The 20,322-nt window shown below is 40.7% G+C and overlaps 1 protein-coding gene across 2 annotated transcripts in view; it reads left to right on the plus strand.

The window, feature by feature from the left end:
* Window positions 1–20,322, plus strand: part of ARID5B (AT-rich interaction domain 5B) — a 117,983-nt gene that overhangs the window by 31,512 nt on the left and 66,149 nt on the right. For both annotated transcript variants that reach the window (XM_086467110.1, XM_086467109.1), the window contains one exon: window positions 17,325–17,555. In XM_086467110.1, the coding sequence (XP_086323236.1) occupies window positions 17,325–17,555 (231 nt within the window). The remainder of the gene's footprint in view (window positions 1–17,324; window positions 17,556–20,322) is intronic.

The following is a 20,322-nucleotide window of genomic DNA, read 5'->3' on the forward strand; positions in this document are numbered from 1 at the left end:
TTTGGTTACTTTAATAGGCAAAAGCACCGAACCTGACTTGTAGGGGAAAAAGTTGTTTTCTTTCCCTTTTTCAGTTCTGTTTATCGTATCCTGACGTTCTGTATCGTAATTGTGCAACCGTTCCAAGTTGGGGTAAAGAAAAGTGGAACTGGATCTTAGGCTCCGTCAGCCTCATATTTGAGAGCCAGCTTTTCTGGGTGCCTCAGTGGGACTGAAAATGAATGTTTATGCTGGTTAATAGCTACCTTTTAACACCAACCCTGGTAGTATCAAATGCTTTTTTGTTCTAGAGAATTGTTCACACCACCTATTTGTATCTCTTCTTTTTATTTACGCTGGTTTTTATCTTTTAGAAATTTTTGCTGAGCTTGAGTTGACTTGCCTCTTCCCCCAAATCTGTTTGTTCACCCTATATTACTTCTTTTAGATATATTGAAAGAGAAGGGGGTTTACTTCCTCTTATTCTTTGACAGAGGAAATTCAGGTCTTGCCTATTTTCAGCTACTTCCCCAATTGATGATGTCACAATGTGTGAGAGTAAAAGTTGAGAATTTGAGAAAGTAGGATTTTAATCATGTTACAGTAATTGTATAATTTATTCTGTATGTATATAAATGTAGTCATCTGTGGTGAAACTGCAAGTATGTTTGTGTGTGTGTGTGTGTGTATACACACAACTGTGTATGTTGATACCCGTAAAGCACTTGGCCAAAAGAGTATCTTTATGAAAGACTTAACATTCTTCACCTAAGTATAGGAAGTAATAAAATACATTGTTTGAGAGCTACAAAGATCAAATGAGAAAGAAGGGAGAAAAAGAGATTTTTAAAAAAACCTGTAGTAGCACCAAGAACAGAACAGGAAGGTTCTTGGAGACCTCCATCCCTGTGAATGTAGTGGGGTTTTTTCAGTGAAGCTGTAGGAGGAATCCATGTTTTAATATTAATTTCAGTCATGCTGTAGCCCAGTGCCTCCAGTGAGCATGAAGCTCTACATGGCTGGAAGGTAGGTGGAGATAAGATTTGGAAAACTGTTGCATAACTGTAGGTGAGGGGAGGGAAGAAAAGCCTCAACCACCATCACTGCTTTTGCCTCTTACAGTAACATGATGCAGCCCATCCCAAAGCAGTTCATGATGTTTTCATATGCTGGGGGGAGGCATGGGAGGGCACGTGCTCTCACCTCTGCTCGGTCCTCTGCCTCAACTGGGCGATGGTCTCCTGAGGACCAGCTCCCAATGGCAGTTGCTTAGCAACAATTAGAAATAAACGAACAGGCCATAAACTCTCTTTAAATCCAGGGGCTATCTGTCAAAGCTGCCCCCCAGCTCTCACTTATATGTCCTAGGGGTAGAAAAAGAACAAGAAAAGGTCGATTAGTTTTGATCCCGACTGTGGTGAGGTAAGAAGTGCAGAGAGGTCAGGGAGGAGTTAGTAAATTATTTCATGTGGATGAGTAAAATATTTCACAAGCTGGAACAAAAAATGCTTGGTTGACTCTGCTTCCACAACAAGGAGGGACTTCAGCTGTCTTTCTCCAGGGCTTCCAACATGACCGACTGCACCAGCAGCAACAGCCAATACTTGGCCCCTGAACCTGTGGCCCACCAGGCATTCGGCTGGCTGCAGGGGGCTTGGCTCGCTTTGTCTCTTCCAGCTCTGGCTCCCCGTTACCCTGGTCTCAACGGCTGCCATGCAGACACATTCATCGTACTACAAAGTAGCGGGATTCCTCAGTGCAGCCCTGCCACTTCTGTTGGAAAGCTGTAAGGAAACAAAATCTTTCTGGAGGAGGTGCCTTTCAAGGCAACCTAGAAAGGCGAAAGACTTTTCCAGTTGTAGTGATGGTGAGGCTCAAAGCTGGTAAAAACTTTCAGTCTCTAGAAAGTAAAATGAAATTCTTTACCAGCTAGATTATTTTAATTTTTCTTTTCCTGTTATGCTTCACGACAGAGCTTCAAATAATTATGTTGATTTATGATTACAGGTATTTTAAAGCTGTAGTATGCTGTAACAAAGCAATGGCAGCTTATTGTTTCTGGCCCTATCCAATTATGCAGTTGAGTTTAGGCATGTAATAATGTTATAACAGAAATATCCATCACGATGGACTGGATTTCATGAAGTACGGCACAAGAATATTTATAGCTCCATTCTTAAAGCCACTTTTGGGTCAGAATATGCCTCTTTGGTATGGCCTTGAAAAGCAGGAGAAAATCTGAAACTTTTCTCAGTCCAGCCACAACCCATTGCCTACATGGGGAGGGGGGTGTAAGTTGATGGTAAGCAGAAAATGATAGAATAGAGTAATTATTTCCGCTAGAAAATGAGGATCCGGCATTATTTTACAGTAACACAAAGCCATTATTTGGCTATGCCACTGTAATGAAACAATAAAGATCATACTTAATTTAAGTATCATCTCCCAAGAGGCTTTTTGCTCTCCTTCTACCATTTTGGCTATTAAAACTAATTTAAATTGCTGGTCTAGTTTCCCACTGCTTTTTAGAGAGCGAAGTGGGCAAAGCCACCCCTCCTCCCAGCTCTGTTTAAATGTAGACCTTTGGCATTCGAGAAATCTGACCTTGTTTGTAGGGAATGGCTCATTTTTCTTTAATGTAATATGAAGCAGTCTTGTGTTTTGATTCTGTGAACTACAGAGTTTAATGTTCCAGCTTGCCATGATAAGGATATGATCTGGTTGAGATAGACACACTAAAGTAAATTAGCTATTGTACTATTCTTTAACATACTGTTTGCCTAGCAGTTTCATTTAGAATAATTTGGAATAATCTTGGAGTACCTTTTAAAAAGGATTTTTAAAAATTTTTGTTGTTGTTGTTGGCCTGGATAAAAAGTGGGGCTTTAAGATACTTCTCCTAAAATAAATGTGAGGCCGCCTCATTTATAGTCAGCATGCCTTGATTACTTGCAGACATGCTGGAAATTTACATGCGCTTTTCTCCATTATAAAACACTGATCTGTTCAGATCATTAGCTCCCTCATGACTAGAGTTTGGCAGCAAGCCAAGGCAGGCTAAATCTGTAGCTGTAAATCGTGAGTTGAAATAGCAGAAAGTGGATTTGTAACTTAAAAAGTGTAAACAGTTTGGAAAATGAAGTAATTTTAGAGTATGATTGATTGCCTTAAGATTGCGCTTTAAATTAGCCTAGGGTCTCTGGTGCAGATACAGGCACTAACTGCTTATTGTATATTTTCACTTTTCTTTGGAACAATAGCATTGTTGGTAGGCTTCTAAACAATGTATGCTTCTCCTAGAGTGACCTTTGAGGAAATGAATAGTTTTATTGTCTGTCCATTACTTTGCCTGAAACAACATTTTTGAGTTCTTAATTTGCCGTGGTCTATAAATAAAAGAATCAAAATGCAAAGCAGCTGTATTATGCTGCATATAGTTCGTCAAACTTGTGCTTAAACATCACCATTTGAGATTGATAATGCACTGCATAAATTCTGTTTTTCCCCTCTGAAAAATAAGTAATGTTTTGCATAGCCTATACTTGTGGGAGATTGGTCCTTGAATCCCATAGAAACAGAAATTAGAATTATTTTTAGCACAAAGAGTTAGTGAACGTTCTGTGGGACCAGCACACTGCATTTGCTTTTTCAAGGAGCCTAGTTCATTTAATTGTGTAGTTGAGTCAGAAATGCACTGACAAGGGTGTCTGGAATAAGAAATGTGGGACTTGTGTGGTCAGTACCATCTCCACATGGATCCTGTGTGCGTTGGTGCTCTCAGCAGCACTCTGGCATGAGAGCAGTCCATGCAGCACCCTGCACCGCAGGGTCCTCTGTCCTGGCCGGTGCTGGGCTATTACTGTGGAGGACACATCGCTGGCCTGCCCCTGTGAACAGTGGCCACATTCCAGCGTAGCCGTTCCCCTGGCAGAAACGGGAGGAGGGTAATCCTGCTGCCTTGCACAGATGAGATCAAGCTCTGCAGCCTGTGACCAGCAGTGGTCAGTCCGGGTTTCTGAGAAGCAGGCATTCCCAGGGAGCAAGCACTGGGCTTCAGCTGCCTGATGCTGGTGATCCCCGGCAGCCACGGCTGGAGAGGAGCCCAGAGGCATGGGGATGCAATGTGGTCATGGGGAGCAAAAGGAGTCAGTGGGACCGGGGGCTGCAGGCTGAAAGGGAAGGTGTCACTGAGAGGCACATTCAGGAATGTGAAAAACACGTGTATTAGATTTGGAGTCTTAAAAGTTTAGGGCATAATCTGCCCAGCTCGCTCTGCACTGGTCGAGAGGAATAAGTGGTGGGAGATATAGCGCACTGTTGGTTTGAGGAAGCATGTGCCATTTAATATCTGGTGTCTTGTAAGTTCTGGCTGTTCGCAAACAGTGGCTGAAACTGTTTGCTGCCTTTTCCCAAAGAGACATAAAATCCATCTTTTATGTGTTCCTGCCCACCAAGGCAGCGTGGTATCTAAAGTTACAAAAGTCTTTAGTGTGGAACACCACCTCAGTGTAACTGTGGGTGTGGACATGTAGCTTAGATGTATGTACTAACCATATATATTCTGTGCATCCAGGACTGCTGCCTGCTGCCCTCGCATGTTCTTTAACACTTGTGGCCATGCTAGAAATTAGGGTCTAAAACCATTTAACTGACATTAATGGTGGTTACAAATAAATAGCTGTGACTACTTGAAGAGAATATATAACAAAAACTCTTACAATTTTGTATCAGAGATGTTTTTCATCTCTTTGCTTGTCCTAGATTTGGTATCTCGCATTCAGTAGCTCCATGGCTCTGTTTTGTCGTCCTTCTGGAAGCTCCTTTCCCAGAGAGTATTTTATCCCAGTGTTATCACCCTTCCTTGATCTTTCCTCTCTCCCTCCACGTTGGAAACGAAGATTTTACGCTTGTGAAAGAGGTATAGCTGAGAGGTCTGAGCACAGGTCTGGGAGCCAGAACCTGCTGAGAGCTGAGCTCAGTGACTCATTCGGTCGCCTTAAACAAGTCAGAACATCTCTGATGAGGTTATTTCATATGTAAAACAGGGGAAATAATACTTGCCTATCTACCTGCCTCATAGGAATGCCCTGAGGACTAATTAGCGTCCATTAAGTGGTTTGAAATAGACAGTACTCTATTATTAGAACACACTCCAGACTAGTAGATAGTACTTAGGATTGTTTTCTACTTGGGAGCCTTCCTCTCTGCTGGGTGTCAGATAGAAGAGCACAAGCCGCCTGGTCTTTCCTAGAAGATTGGCAGTGCTCTATCCGGCCTTTCCTGGGCAGATTCACTGGAGACTGATGCTCTCACTGAAAACTTGGAAAGAGAGTTTGCCTAGAGACAGAGTGGGAGGATACTTGCTTGTTCTCCTCAGATCATAGACGTAACTTGTCCTGAAATCCTTTCTCACCCTGCCTCCACCTGAGGCCTTTTCAGATAATTCAGGTGGCACAGCTTCTCCTCTTGTCCAGGAATGGTTTCCTGGTTCTGCAGAAGAGGAAGACAAATCCTGTATTAGTTCTCAGGAGGAGCATGGGGCTGGGCTGGTGGGTTCCCATTGCATGGAGCCCTTTCTTATTCAAAAGGCCACTCCTCTTTCTTGAAGAGCAAGCGCTTACATTCTTTCCCTTCACTGGGTAACAGACCCCTCTGCAAAGTCCTTAGAAGGCAAAATCTAATTTTGGGTATGGGATACTAAACTCTACAGGTGTGTGTCTGCTGAAGTCTGGGAGTCTTTTTGTTGTCGTAATGAGGAGAGATGTCACCTGACCAGCAGCTCCTTTCGTTCTCTGGGGTATCTTCTCTCACCGTATATTTTTGTACCTCTGTTACGGATGCCATAATAATCTAGTTCAAAGGACCCAGCCCTGTTCTCACTGAAGCCCACAAGTCTGGTCTTTCTACTAGTGAGGCTAGGACTCAGTCTGAATTGACTGGAGAGAAGTTTTATTTCTCTCCATTTGCTCCTCACACGTCTCTCAGGCCATGAGTAATGTGCAACGAGATGGAAAAGCCTGTGTGAAATTTTCCAAGGGAATTTTCTGCATTGTAATAACGTTAATGAAATTGCTTAACACTTCATTAGATTTTTCAGTGTATGTTGCTGTGATTTTGATGCCTCCATGTTTGGGCACTCTGACTTTTCTTCAGTACCCAAAGACACTTCCTTTAGAATTGGGGCTAAGGGCTCAAATGAGCATTTGGTCCAGTGATTGAACCTTAGCCCTGCAGAAACCTTTTTGGCGCAGATATCAGTAGATACCGTTTTGAGGCACCTCTATCCACCTCCTCTGGTGCCTGCAGGAAGGGTAAGGGATGAGGAGCAACTGGCCCACAAGCTCTCACATGCCTGTGACTAATTCCTTTTCCACAGAAATGAGGCTGTGCCACGGAAAGACATAATGATACGAAGTTGGTCACACAGGAAGCCTCTGGCATCGCTGAACTTCAGTGCAGTTGGTTTGTCTTGTCCTGCCTATCGCTCAGTTTTTGCCCCTCGTATCCTAGACGGGGGAGTACACTAGCTCCCTTTTCCTTTTGCACTTTCTTCCTGTTACTTCTCTTCAGCTTGAGTCTACTTTGTTGTGATGCAGAATTGGATTAAATGAGCAACCACAGACTTACTCATATACCTGTAACAGCTATTGAAGCTGCATTTGGTTTGTTTTTCAGAGCAACAATTTGGGAGTTATTTGGTGCAACGTGAGAAGTTCAATTAGGAGGTGAGACTCCCCAAGTAGCTTGGGGAGTTGGGTCGTGTTTGGCAACTGGCTTTTCCTCATGATAGTCCTCATGTTGAGTTTCGCCTTGTCACTGGGAAGGAGGGGAACCAGAGTAAGCTTGTATTGGGGAACAGGTATGTACTGCATTGGGATGAGATAAAGGACAGCAAATTCTTGGAAAAAAGTACAAGGCGCTAGCATTTTTGTAATTTCGATTTTATTTTTTTTTAAAGAAATGTCATTCATGCTGATTCGCATTCTGTGTCACTTCTGGATTTAAGTGTTATTACACTGCAGATGATAACACAAGTTTATCTGTAAAATTCCTTAACTGTGGGTTTTGTATCCCAGCTTGACTTCTTTTTCTCTTCTTGTCTTTGATTGGCTTCCAAAAAAGTTATTAACATGTTGCAAAACAAATAGAAGGGGCCACTGAAGCTTATTAAAAATGGTTTCTTTTGTTCATGTCTGACAATTGACAAATTGTCTTGTTCTCTATCTTACCTGTTCCCGTGTGAAAGGTTACGTGCAGAAATGGCTGCAAATAAATTGCCATTGAATTGTTGTTGAAGACTAAGCATACAGCTTCTCTATTAAGGACCTCTTTTAAAGCTCTCTATTCAGGCTCCCCCCTGCATGTCTCTCTAACACTTGTCTGTTATATTATGTTTGGCACAGAAGGAAACATTAAATAGAAAAGCAACACCTGACTGTGGTGTTTCTAGATCTATTATCCCTCTGTCAAATGCCCACATGAGAAGGGTACAATTTTTGTCCATATTGATGATGATTTCTGAAGGTTTTACTAAGCGTCTTCAGAGTGAATTGCTAGAAACAAATGAAACTGAAAAGCGTCTTTTTGCAGCTTTGGAAAACTTACTTAAATCAGTGTAATGAGACGCACTCAGTAAAATGTAATTATTCTCACTTCTCCATGTGTCAGAGAAATCAGCAGTATGGTTAGGGAGCGGAGGGTTACAGTGAGCTTATTATTTTTATACAGAACCAGATACTGCTTGTGTGTAGTAAATTGTAAATAGTAGATAATGCAGTTTTTATGCGTACTAAATACCCTTCAAGAATTAATGGGGTTGTTACTTCATTAAGGGTTTCAAAGAGGGCATAAATGTCAAAAGCAGAGCTCGATTGTTTAAATCACCGGACCATTTCCACCCTCCACCCCTCGTGTCACAGCTCTGGGGCTGGCAGCTTCTGCCGCTGCTATTTCGAGGAGGGTGCAGTTCCTCCGAATCTTCAGAATGATAGTGAAAGGGCCCTGTGTGAAACACCAAGATAAGGCTTGTGACTCATACTTTAGGGGCATTGGAAAATCAAGTCCGTTGATTCTGCCGTTTGGAAGAGGTGGTGTAACAGTCCCTTTTAAGTAAGGCTGTGTGTGCTTCTCTCATTTGTGTTTGAATGGTGTGCGGAGGTGAAAGAGAGGGGAGATGACAGGAGACCCGGTTACTCTGATATTAAGCCCAGTAACTCAGTTTAACTCTTAGTAGCTTTCCTTTTTTTTAATTTTTTTTCTCAGTTTTTCATGCCTTAACATTTTCCCAGGCAAGTATGGATTTGATGTGGACCTCTTCAGCACAGGGGGCAAATAACAGACCACAAGTTTAAAATTCAACGGACTGGAGAATATCGTCAGATAGATTCAGTCTTGAGCACTGGACTGAAGAACCTGTTACATTCTTGAGCTCATTGTTCCGGTGTTTAATTGTCATCGCTGTAAAAATGTGTGCTGGTAGCTCTAGTTGTGTGTTTCCCTGAGAGTAGAGTTTTTCATTCTCCAGTATTTCCTCTGTGCAGTGCTACATTTCAGAAGAAAGGAAGACCAAGACACATAATTATAGTAATGGTAATAATAACAATAATAAAAATAAAGATGATGAGAAAGTGTTGCAGGAGAAGTTACTGGATGTGAACCCCCTCATGAAGGTGCTTTAGGGAATGTGTAACTTCAGCCACAGCAGCAGTGGAAGTATTTGTGTTTGTAGCACAACTCCCATGCTTAAGTATTTGCAGGATCAGGCTTTATGTGTAAGTACTGAAGCATGGTTCAGTGCTATGTTGGATGGTGTTCAGAGATTGCTGAAAACGGTGCATTAAATAGCACTTTGAATTGCAAAGTGCTGGTTCAGTTTTGTCTATGAGAATGATAACACTTATTATCTGATTGTTCCCTGTGCAAATCTCACCTCAGGAAAAATTAAATTATGTTTGAATTCAGCTAAAGCAAAGTATATCATTATTTCCTTTCGTTATTAAAAGGGATTTTTACTGTTTGTTTGTTAAAACTGAAGCAGCTGCCATGTTAGAGCCTTAGATGATTTAAAAGGAAATACAGAGGCAGAGCCATTTACAGTACAATTGGCTTGTTTAATGTGATTTAATTCCTCTTCTTGGCTTTGTCATATTACCAAATTATGTTTTCAGATCCCCTCCCCTTTTTAATTCTTTCTTCTTTTTGTTATCAGCAGAATTGAAACTGCTTATCAGTAACCACGACAACCAGGATAAATACTTGTTTTAAAGCTGATGCACATCCAACCTGAATGGTCCACATGACCCAGAACATTCAAGAGGACAGGCAACATGTGCTGCCTTCTACAATCTCCCCCTTCCCCCCATCTCCATCTGCTTTAGAAAGCTAATAGGGCAGTTTTAAAACCTTTTAATTCAGAGTGGTATTCTGTAGCCATCTGTGACTTTTTGGACATGGGCTGGCCCACACCTGTGACCTGAAGAGTAAGGAGAGAAGGAAATTCTCGGAGGCAGGGAGATGATTTCACAGCCCAGCTCTGAACTTGGACGCATCCTCAGCATCGGCTCACTTTTCTTGTGCTCCTCTAACTATCGTAACAGCAGTCACCTGCCGTCTGGCAGGAGGGCAAATCGCTGCTTTGCAAACCCTCCATCAAGGGGGAAGATAATCCCAACTGGGCAGCAGCTAAATAAAATGAAGGAGTGACTGGGATTGCATGGGACAGAGAAAATGATTGTGGTAGGAGAGAAGCCTCAGCATAGAACCCCCACATGGTCCGTCCCCTGTCTCTGGTGGAGGCAGACAGGCTGGTTGGGGTGGCCAGAGACAGCCACTTCCCTTTCAAGGAAACTTAGGAAACTCTCGCTTACCCAGAAATCCCTCCGACAAGGATTTCTGCCTGGCCTGTTTGCTCTTTCCCTTGCTCGCTAAGTTGCTTGATGCTGTAGAATAAATCTTTTAAGCTCTCTCTGTCTCAGTTTCTCTCTCTGTGTAATGGGGAATAATAATTCTTACTCTTCTCCATAAAGCAGTTTGAGTCCTGTGGATGGAAGGGTTATATAAAAGCTGGAAATGATGATTGTCAGTCACTCTTCTTTTGAGTCTAGAAACACCTCGTAAACCTGCTTTCTAAGGTGCAGGTGGATCTTGGCAGCACAGGGTAGGAGCTGCAGTTATGAGGAGCTGAGTATTGGATTAGGGTCTGAAAAAGGATGTTGAATGCCTGCTTGGAAACTTTTTCAGTATTAAATTTCTTTCCTCTTCTTCAAAAATTGAATTTATGATTCAAATTCAAAGTGATTTAACAAGATAAATATTATGGACGATTTGATTATGTGGATGTACTGTCAATCATCGATGAACATCCTGTGTTTCGTCCCTGTTAAGTAGAGCTAGAACAACTCAGATCCAAATCACCGACTGTAAAATGTTCTTCAACCATATAGTTTAAGTACGTATTAGATGGTGCTATCTTTTTTTCTTTTTTTTTAATGACTATATTGCTGTTGGGTTGAACAGTAGTTTCAATCTCCAGTAGATTTGTAAGTATTCTCTTTCTTCCAAATGTTAAACTAATCTTGGGAATTCGTTGAATGGCTGATGCTCTGCTGGCACTGTGACAGAAAACAGAAAGTTGGGGAAGTGGCACAAAATTCTGAGAATTAGCTGTCTCCTCCTTACAAGGGAAGAAATATCTGATATATGCAGTAAGGCTGCACATATTATTCTGTATATTGGCAGAAATGGCTTTTGCATTTTGATCAATTTAAAAGCAAAGTCAGGCAGGCAAACATCCACGTAAGAACTACAGGGAAGTTGCTAACAACATCATTATCTGGTAAACATAAATGTAATCACTGTGTTCCATATCCTGCAACACATGTCCTTTGTTCTTGATTGCATTAGCATACAAATAGAGGGGGGTTCTCAAAGCGAGGATGAGTAGCACCCGTCCTGCCAACAAAGCGGTATCCCTGTTGTGTCAATAATTCACCGAAATTTATTTAAACCCAAAACCACAGATTTCCTGTCTCATCTCATGGGGCTAAATCATTACTGTATTTGCATTTATCTGTGAGAGAAATAGGATTCTTAGATTAATATTTTTAGGTCTTGTGATTAATTAGCCAGCCAAGGCACACCAAGTGGTGTTACCAGAGTGAACAAAGACCCTGGGAATGAAAAGGCAGGGTGGACTGAGAGAGCTGTTTTTGATAAATCTTCCCTAATCACTGGAGCAAGAGTGGATCGGTGTGCTAGAGTGTACAGAAGTAGTTTCGTGATGATGGTGCAGCTACCTGAACTCCTCAGCTGTTGCTCATAGATCACAGCAGCCTGGTGCAAAGGGACGTGGATTACTGCTGGGGTTCCTAGCCTCATGCCTGCAAAGAGGATTCAGTGTGAGAAGTGGTAAAGCAAGGAGTGAGACATAGTTCTCCCATGAAGGTGATTTCGTTGAGAGAACCATCCTTTCTCTCACAGGAGTACCCAAAGATGTAGGTGATGATTGTTGTTGCATCTTGGCCAGCTGCAGTTATCTGGGCAATGATTTGCAGGTATTTGGCAGGTTATGACTGGATGATGATATGGAAAGGTGTTCTCATTGAATGACTCCTCTTAAAGGTTTTTAGGTCATAAGGAACTGGTTTCTTCTTCCTCTTTCTGGTTACTCTTTCATTGTTGTGCTGTTTCTGTTGCTTTTGGATTTTTTGAGAGGTTCAGGTTTTTTAGGTAATTGTGTAGTAAGTTCATTTCTGACTGCTGGAAAGCTGTGCTATCTCCCTTTGGGTTGTTATTAGAACAGGCAGCTTTGAGATGTGCAGAGCCCGTCTGACCTGCAGTCGTTGGTTTTGAAGGATCAGCTATGGATATCTTTGTCTCGTCCACGCCTGTGTTCTCATGCCTGTACTGCAGACAGTCCTTGCCAAAGGAGTGGAACAAGGGAAAGAGAACTGGATCCTGTCTTAAAAGCTAGAAGAGCCCAAGTCCATTGCCAGAGATGAGATGAAACTTTTTTTGTCTTTATGGCAAGTGTGTCAGCTGGGAGGAGATTCTTTAGCATGCATTTGGACCATCACTTTGGCATAGGGCAGACTGCTTTGTCACTTAGGTGGAATTCGTTTCACTCACTTGATTTGATCTGCAAGTTAAGCATCTAGACTAAGCTAGTTGTCATTGATGAGGGAGTAGTAGCTCCAGTGACTGAGTTGATCCATATCTTACTTAACAGCAGGCTGGAAGGAGATCGCTCTGACTACAGAGGAGTCTGCACAGCTGTCACAGAATAAAATGGCATTATTAGTTAGAGTCTCATCATGTGTGCTCCAGTGGGTTGCTGAGGGTTTTGGGAGGACAGTGACACCTGAGTGCTGCCCTGCAGTAGTCAAGAAACATCCCGCCTTGGGAGTCACAGCCATGTTCATTCAGCATGGGTAACCCTCGCCATTCTCAGTTCCTCTGAACATCCAGATGCATCCTCCGTTACCTCTGTGTCTGCTACATATTGATGGTATGGTCAAAGCCATGCATACACGCAATGATACACTAATTATGATATGCGCGTCCTCTGGGAGTCCCCCTTAGTAACGGAGGGTAATGAAAGAAGGCAGAGTAGCGATGGCATCATGTAGGAGAGGAGCCTGATGGGCAGAGCCCTGCCACTTCCTTCATTTTCACTCTATATTCCAAATAACTTCCTTGCTCAATTTGCTACCCACACACCAAAGCATTGTCCCATTTTATCTGGTTCCCCTGATACCTCGATTGCTTATCTTATGAAGATCTGTGTTAACATTTATCAAAACAAATGGAAAGCCTGGGACCTTTTAAGTAGTTTTTTTAGTTAATAAACCCAGTCTTCTACTTCTGTTATGTTAAAAGTACATTATCTTTTTATTACAAACTCTCTACAGCTCTCTGTTTTCCTTCTTGGCAATTTCATGACTGCTCCAGTTGATTGCTGTATGGAGAATTACAAAATCGTTAAGGGTGGAGTTTTACCAGCTGACTTACAGTACAAGCCATTTCTCAAAATAACCACAACAGTGCAATACTGATGTGTAATTTACGTCACAGTATGTTTTTATGAAATACTTTGTGGCTTGTTCATTTAGATTTAGAACTGAGTATCTCTTCTCTTGCTTTTTAATCAAGCTTTCTCCCCCCTCCCTCCCCTTTTTTTTTTTCTTTTTAATATTTTCCACTCCTAGGCTTGGCTTGCCTCCAATTTACCAGCTACACTGAGGAGGAAAAAAATGATCTTTTTTTTTCTTCCTTTGTGTGCAGTTTAACTGAAAGTATGTTCCTGTTTGATGTATACATTTGTGTTAACTGCCTTGGAAGAGATGGTAGATTTGTGGTAGAATATATTGCACAAAGGTAGAGAATTGATAAAAGAGATGCAAAAGTTTGGAATTTCAAACCGTAACAAGCAAGTGACGCTATTTAGCCTCCTGCTCTAGTACATTTCCTTTTTAAAAATTGCTTTCTGTGTAATGCTTTGTAATTAGAACAGGAAATTATTGAGTAACGGTAGGAAGAAGAAGAGCACTTAAACTGAAAAGAAAATTACCTTCCGAGAAATTATATTCAGAATTTTTTTTCTTTTAAATTTTTTTTCTTCCCTTCACATTACTGTGTTGATAATGATAGTAACAGATGTATGTACCCTTATCTGTATCATTGTTCTGCTTATGTTTTCTGTGGAAAAAAAGATCATTTTCAGTAATGCAAAAAATGAATGGACAGAAAATGGGAAATGCCTAATTACAAAAAAATTCTATGTCACAACAGAGTAGCAATTAAATTGAAACTTCAATATAATTATCAATACCAGTCGAGTCTGGAAGGGTGCCAGGTGCGTAAAGTTGGTGCTCAGCCTTTATGTGGTTGCTAGGAGTACGGCAAAAAGTATAACGCTTAGAGAAAGGAATGTCTAATGTAATAAAGTAACAGAAGGTAGCATAAATCATTGTGAGAGCAGTTCATATTGACGTTATTTTACTTAAATTGGGTCGAAACTAGACATGTAGTCTTACAAGAGGCACAAATTCATATTTCTTTCACAGAAATAACTCTGTGCTCTCTGGGAAGAAGTAGAGTGTGCTTTCCTAGCACCAGCCTCGTACATATTTGGAATCTTTTAAGCAAAAATCTTTAAATGTTTGTTTCTGTTGGCATCCAAATGCATTTGCACTAATACGATTAAAAGTACTAAAGGGCAAAATACTTGGCAGCTTTTGCAGTTGAGGTAATTAGGTACAGGAAGGAACATGCATAGTTTTTCCATCAAGCTCTATAAAATCCTGGTGCGAAGGTCTTTTTAAAGAAAAAAATGCTTACTGATGTTGAGAGTAGATTATGGCAGTTAGCAATAACATAGGCTGATGTTTCCGAAACAGGCAAACAAAAAGGGAGTTACAGTTTTGTATTTCTCTGCTCTCTCTGTAAATAGTTCTGGCTCTAGATGGATTTGTTAGGAATTCGTGCTTTTAGCACGCTTTTTTTTTTTTTTTTCTTCTGGGGCTTTTAATTGTCTTGTGTTACATATTAAAAATGGTTGTGCTGATTTGAAAAGTCAGTTCTTGCATAGATTCATTGTGTTTGGCATTTCATGCATCTCTTACTTACAAAGACAACTTGAAGAACATGTAATCCAACATAAATGCCAGCCTGTGCCAAATCACAGCTCTCTTTAGTCCTCACAAAGGGAACTGTTGGATTACATCTATGCATGTATATAGGCAGCGTTCGGAAGGCAGGGGTGGAACCTTGCCTCCTAATTACAGTTTCTCTGTTTTCAGCCCTGAAATAAATAAATAAATGAAAAATTGTCATTGGAGGGGGTTATTAAAACACACAATTATGATATAAGCATGGGATTAGAGTAATTTCAGTTGAGCCTAACACACAGTGTAGTGTAGGTATTATCTTTTACTATGTGTTCTCTGTTGAAGCTAAAATGAGATTCAGAAATACATCTCAGTTTTCTAAGATCTCAGTTAAATGGTTCTAGAAATTGTTGTTTTTCTTTATTTTAGTGGAATGTGATACCCATTTTGATCTGTGCTCCTCCTAAAAGTAAACTTTTTCTGATCATATTTAAGAAAAATATTCAGCAGTATACATTAAGCCCACCATTAAATGTCAAGTGTTAGATTTTGCTAGAAGAAAAAAATAGTTCTTTGGGCTTGCATTTTATTAGGGATTAGTCTACTTTGATTTCTCTTTTCTCATGTGGGCGTGGTTGAGGAAAAAAAAAGTCTTTGTTCCAGGAACACTCTGTTTGCCTTTCACTAAACAAATCTTCAGTTTATTCAGCCTTTGTTCATTCTTAGATTTATCTCTTGAACCTGGAGTGAATAAGGAAAGGAAACAAATGCATCATAAAGTACTCACTGGAGTTGCATAAGCGTATATAAAAGTGATCCTGTAAAAAAATGACTTGATGTTAATTTATGCCAAGGGTTTCAGTTAAGTCATCAGTTGTCAGGGGTAGAAAGTTTGTATAATTCTGCACAGGGATTTACAGCACATTTGTCTAGAAACTAATGGCTTACTACAAAGTCACATGGGACATACATTTGTATACACCCTGTTTAAAAAGCTGACCATATCCTGCCATAAGAAAAGTGCTGTCAGATCAACGGATTCAGCTCACCACTATCTACACAAAGGTATAAAGTAGTAATAACTGTCAGACAGGCGTATATGAAACTCTCAAAGGAGATAAAGGACAGATCCTGTACTTGTTAATTCCTGATCAGTTTTCCTGATCTGATTTTTAGAGTTCCCTGATGAAGAAGAGAGACCCATATTCCCAACTGCAATTGGTTCAGTCGTGCTGTTGTGTAAGCTTATGGGATACTTACTTGTTAGAAACAAGGAAACACATGACCACGTCCTTATTGACCAAAAGAGGTTTTAGGGCCATAAATTTTATTTTCTTAGAAATGTGATGTCAGTGGTGTTTACCAAAATGTATTACTCTTACTTTTACATACAAGTTGTTTGATCTGCCCACCTATGTCAGGGTAGTGGGGAAAGTTCTGAGCTTTTAAAAGTGATGGCTTTCAGGAGCTGTGCTTGTAAAAACAGTACTGCCTAAGTCCATCTACCGTGTTGATTTTTGCAGCATTGCATTAGTCTGCAGTGATGACATTCTAGGTGACGTACCTGCTTCCAGAGATTTCGTAAAATTTAGCCTTTTACATGTCAACATTTCCATTGACTCACACAAATCAAGATGAGTTGTGCCATCGTATTTGGGGAGAACTGATCTGACATTTCTTTCAATATCTGAAGTGATTTTTGCTTTAAGGGTAAGAAAGATGATTTCAGTATTGGTAATGAGATTAAACCTTTTGTCTCTGACAGAAGAAATAGCTGAGTTATTCAGTAATCAGAGTAGAGCAGAAAATGTAAAGTCAATGCTCTTGCTTTGTCTTCATTGGCATGCACAGAAAGCCATGCTCAGTTACCCCACCTGAGGAGATAAATGAACATAAAAATAAGTGCTGTTAAGTACTGGCTGCATACCTGCAAATGAATAATTTCTCATGTTTGTGTCACTGGTAGTTTGGGTTTTTTTGCTGTTAGGTTTCCTGTTGGTTATCATATGATGAAGCTTGATTGTGATATTTCAAAATCTGCCACCTTTATGCCTAATATTATCTAAGACCTGGTGGAATGCAAAGGTCTGAGCTCTAGATTGCTGTATATTTTGAGCCCACTTTTCAACAGTATGAGCTGTTTGAAAATTCATTTGCTGGTTGTGCTCTGTAGGTGTTTTGTTGAGTCCTGCTGCGTTTGCAGTTAAAGTGAGGAAAGTTATTTCCACCTGTTGGGGTAACTTAGCATCAATGACCAGATCAGATCAGCCCGCTTTCCTGGCCCAGGGGCCCTTTGGTAGTTGCCAGTATCAGATACTTCAAAGGAGAATTAATAGCTGTGTGCTCTGAGTCTTGTATATTACTATTTTTAAAAGATGTTAGCTGGTGTAAACATGAATTCGGTCAAGCGGTATAGGGAGCTGAGTAAAAATCAAAGCAGCCAAGTTGGCAAAGTATGGAGAGCACTTTGATTCAGGCCGTTGGCCAACTTCTGCAGAGCAGTGTTTTCTTACTCACCCAGGTAGAGCCCTTGTGGGTAAGCATGGGAGAACTGAACAGAATGCCAGAAAGAAGCTGTTTCAATGAACTTTTTTGAAAATTCTATTTTTAACCTTTCTTTTGAAAGCCACTGTGCTATAAAAGATAGGTCTTGAGAAAAGACTGAACTTGAGTTACAGCTCTTGTTTTGTATTTTTCTGACATACTAAGAGGTTGTTTTTTTTTCTTTTCTTCTTCCAGGTGAGGATGATGAAGATTCAAACTTGCTAATTCTCAGCTACCCACAGTACTGTCGATACCGTTCCATGTTAAAGCGTATTCAGGACAAGCCTTCTTCAATACTAACAGACCAGCTTGTTTTAGCCTTGGGAGGCATTGCAGTAACAAGCAAGAACCCCCAAATCTTCTACTGTCGGGATACGTTTGATCATCCTACTCTAATAGAAAATGAAAGTATATGTGATGAGTTTGGTAAGTCATGTTACAGCTATTTTCTTTTTCTCACAAGACATTTTTCTTCTCTTTAAGTGTCCACTGATTTCCAAGGCAAAGATGTGATTCCTGTGAAGGGAACAAGTGCTATTTATGTTTGAAATGTTAAGTACCAAATGTGCTCTTTCTGCTGTGAGACTGAAGGCTTCTAGCCACTAGTCATCTTGGTATTGCAACTTGAGTTTATCACAATTAAAGATAATGTTACACAGGTAGAGTGTGTAGCACAGTTACTTGGTATGAGTGAAAGGATCCCTTGTCTGGATTTGGAATTTATCTACCTTAACCCTATAGCCTTTGTCTTTCCAGAAGCTTTACAAAGCACGTACGTTTATTTTAAAGTCCTTGTTGGTGCAGTATGCTAATACATGCAAAATAGGAGAGGCTCCCTGCATGTCCCATTGCTGTTGCAGAGCACTCATCAACTGTGCATATGCTCCCAGGGCCTTGAACAAATGTCAGCTGTAGCTGATGTCTTTCTGGCCTTCCTGGAATTTGGGCTTTTTCAGCAGGGGCTTTGCCAGTGCTAGAAGCTTGATTTTACAAGTGCAGAGGCACTTCTGGGAGGTGACCTCTTAATTCAAAGGGTGTAGAGAATACTCTGCAGCTCCAGAGGAGTATGCAGCCCCTTAGAGCTGGGAGAGAGGGCTGCAAGATTTGACTCCTGATAGCTGCCAGGTGATGTCACACGTTTTTTTTGTGTGTGTGTCAGATCAACCCAAGGGCAGCTGATATGCTGCTGAATGTGTGGCAGAATGCGTGTTGTGTACACACCCAAGGTAACTCCAGCAGTGGGTCCATGTAATTTCTTCAGCGGTGTACCTATGCTGTGAGAATTAAGTTTTATTACCCATATCACCAGGTGGATGAGCACTGCGGCTAATGCTAGCAAAGTGTTTGCATAACAATGATACACTTTTGCTGTGCGAGACCCCTGCATCTCTGCAAGGAAGCTCTTGTGGTCTCAGAGAGAGAATTTCTGATTATGCATTTAACATATAACAGGAGCAAGAGGGAAGGGACTCAACAATGCCTGTGGTGGGAGGATGATCTCCCCCTTTTTCCCAACTCTGTCATGCTGACTTTGAGCTTGGTACCTAGTCCAGGCCTGGTTCTATTGGCAGAGAAACACCCACCCAACAGGTGGCATTGGGCCATTTTGTGAGGTAGTGCAGGACTGCTCCTCTGCTGCTGCACCTATCAGCTCCTGACAGGCAGGAGAAATCTTCCTCATGTGGTGTTGTCACTGAAGCACATTACTGCGGTGAATAGTTTTAATTTTGTGAGGTCAAGCTTTTGCAGGATCAGGCCCAAACTGTCAAGTCTGCTCATACTCACACAAAACATCACAGGCTTTGAATGACCTATGAATAAAAGTGTTGGTTGCTCTTAGGGGGTGGTGAAAAAATGAATTAAATGCCCTGGAAGTTTAGTCCAATAACACAATGGTATCATGTTGATTTTTATTTACTCTGAACTCTAGCTCAGAATCTAAAGTTCAGTTTTAATTGACTATCCTTTTTATGTGGGAAAGGTTATTTTAGGCTTGAAGGCATTTGATGAGCGTACCATCTGCTTTCTGTGGAGTATTTTATTCAGGGTCGTTCCTTGATTACAGGTTTGTTGAAATAGTTGGATCCATAATGTAAGTGTATCATGGAATATTAGTAATAGATGAATTAAAGACATGTGGAGTGATGCAGAAACTATGCTTAGTGAACCATAGCAAGTGCTTTGTTCAGTCTCTGAAAGCTAACTATGGCATTCTGTTGACCTTAGCGAGGCAATTATCTCATTATCAAACCAGAGCCACAGAAATCTTGGTCATAGAAATTAATAATGTGTATTTAAAATTTAGTTTGCTTTAAGCAGCAGATTTTGTTAAATGCCTATAAAAACAAAAACATACTACTCTTTAAAAGTATTTCTTATGAAAATAATGATGTGGTAAAATTTGCAAGCCCTGCTGTGTTAGGAGGAAAAAAATGGCGAATATATGGTTCCATTTCTGTATTGCAAAATGTATGATGTCAATTATACTACCTTTGTGGAAGGCAACAGGCAAAGTGCTATTTTATCCTTTGCTGGTAGGACAATAAAATGTACAACACTTCGTTATACAAACAGTTTACATTGATATCATGTAGATTGATGTCACATGTGGAAAGTGATGACTGCTAAAGCTAAACAGAGGCAGGGTGGTACAGTAGATAAATGGATTACTCTAAGGCACTGGTATTTATCAGTCAAATCTGAGGGGAGACCAGATTACAGAAATGTGACTAAAATTCTTAAAAGGTGTCTATAAGGAGATCCAGACACACTTAATTTGAAGGGTTTGGCTGTTTCTTACCTTGCAAATGAAAGAAGTGTGCAGAAGGAACAAGATAGGAACATGTGTGTTTCCCCATCACGTGAAATTCTACAAACTCTAAAGCGAGTACAAAATTTGGGAAATACAGTCTACTAATGTCTTTATGTGGGAAGTGCTGGCTTGTGCTGTGGATGTCAGGTCTTCACTAACATTGCTGTTGGGGAGGGTGTTAACACGTTCTCTGCACATTGGAGTACTGTGCAACAGATAAAGCATGTCACAAGTGAGACACCAGAAGCACCTTTATAAAGAGCCCCATTCACTGCAGCGTGTAAGCTGTTGTCCTTGTTAGGCAGTTTTAACAGAGATGTTTTTTCCAGGAAGTAATCCTTCTACTTTTATTACACCTTTATAACAAAAACATTTTGTTCA

The sequence above is a fragment of the Leptosomus discolor genome, chromosome 6 (assembly GCF_034619465.1).
Source record: "Leptosomus discolor isolate bLepDis1 chromosome 6, bLepDis1.hap2, whole genome shotgun sequence".
NCBI classification, from domain to species: domain Eukaryota; kingdom Metazoa; phylum Chordata; class Aves; order Leptosomiformes; family Leptosomidae; genus Leptosomus; species Leptosomus discolor.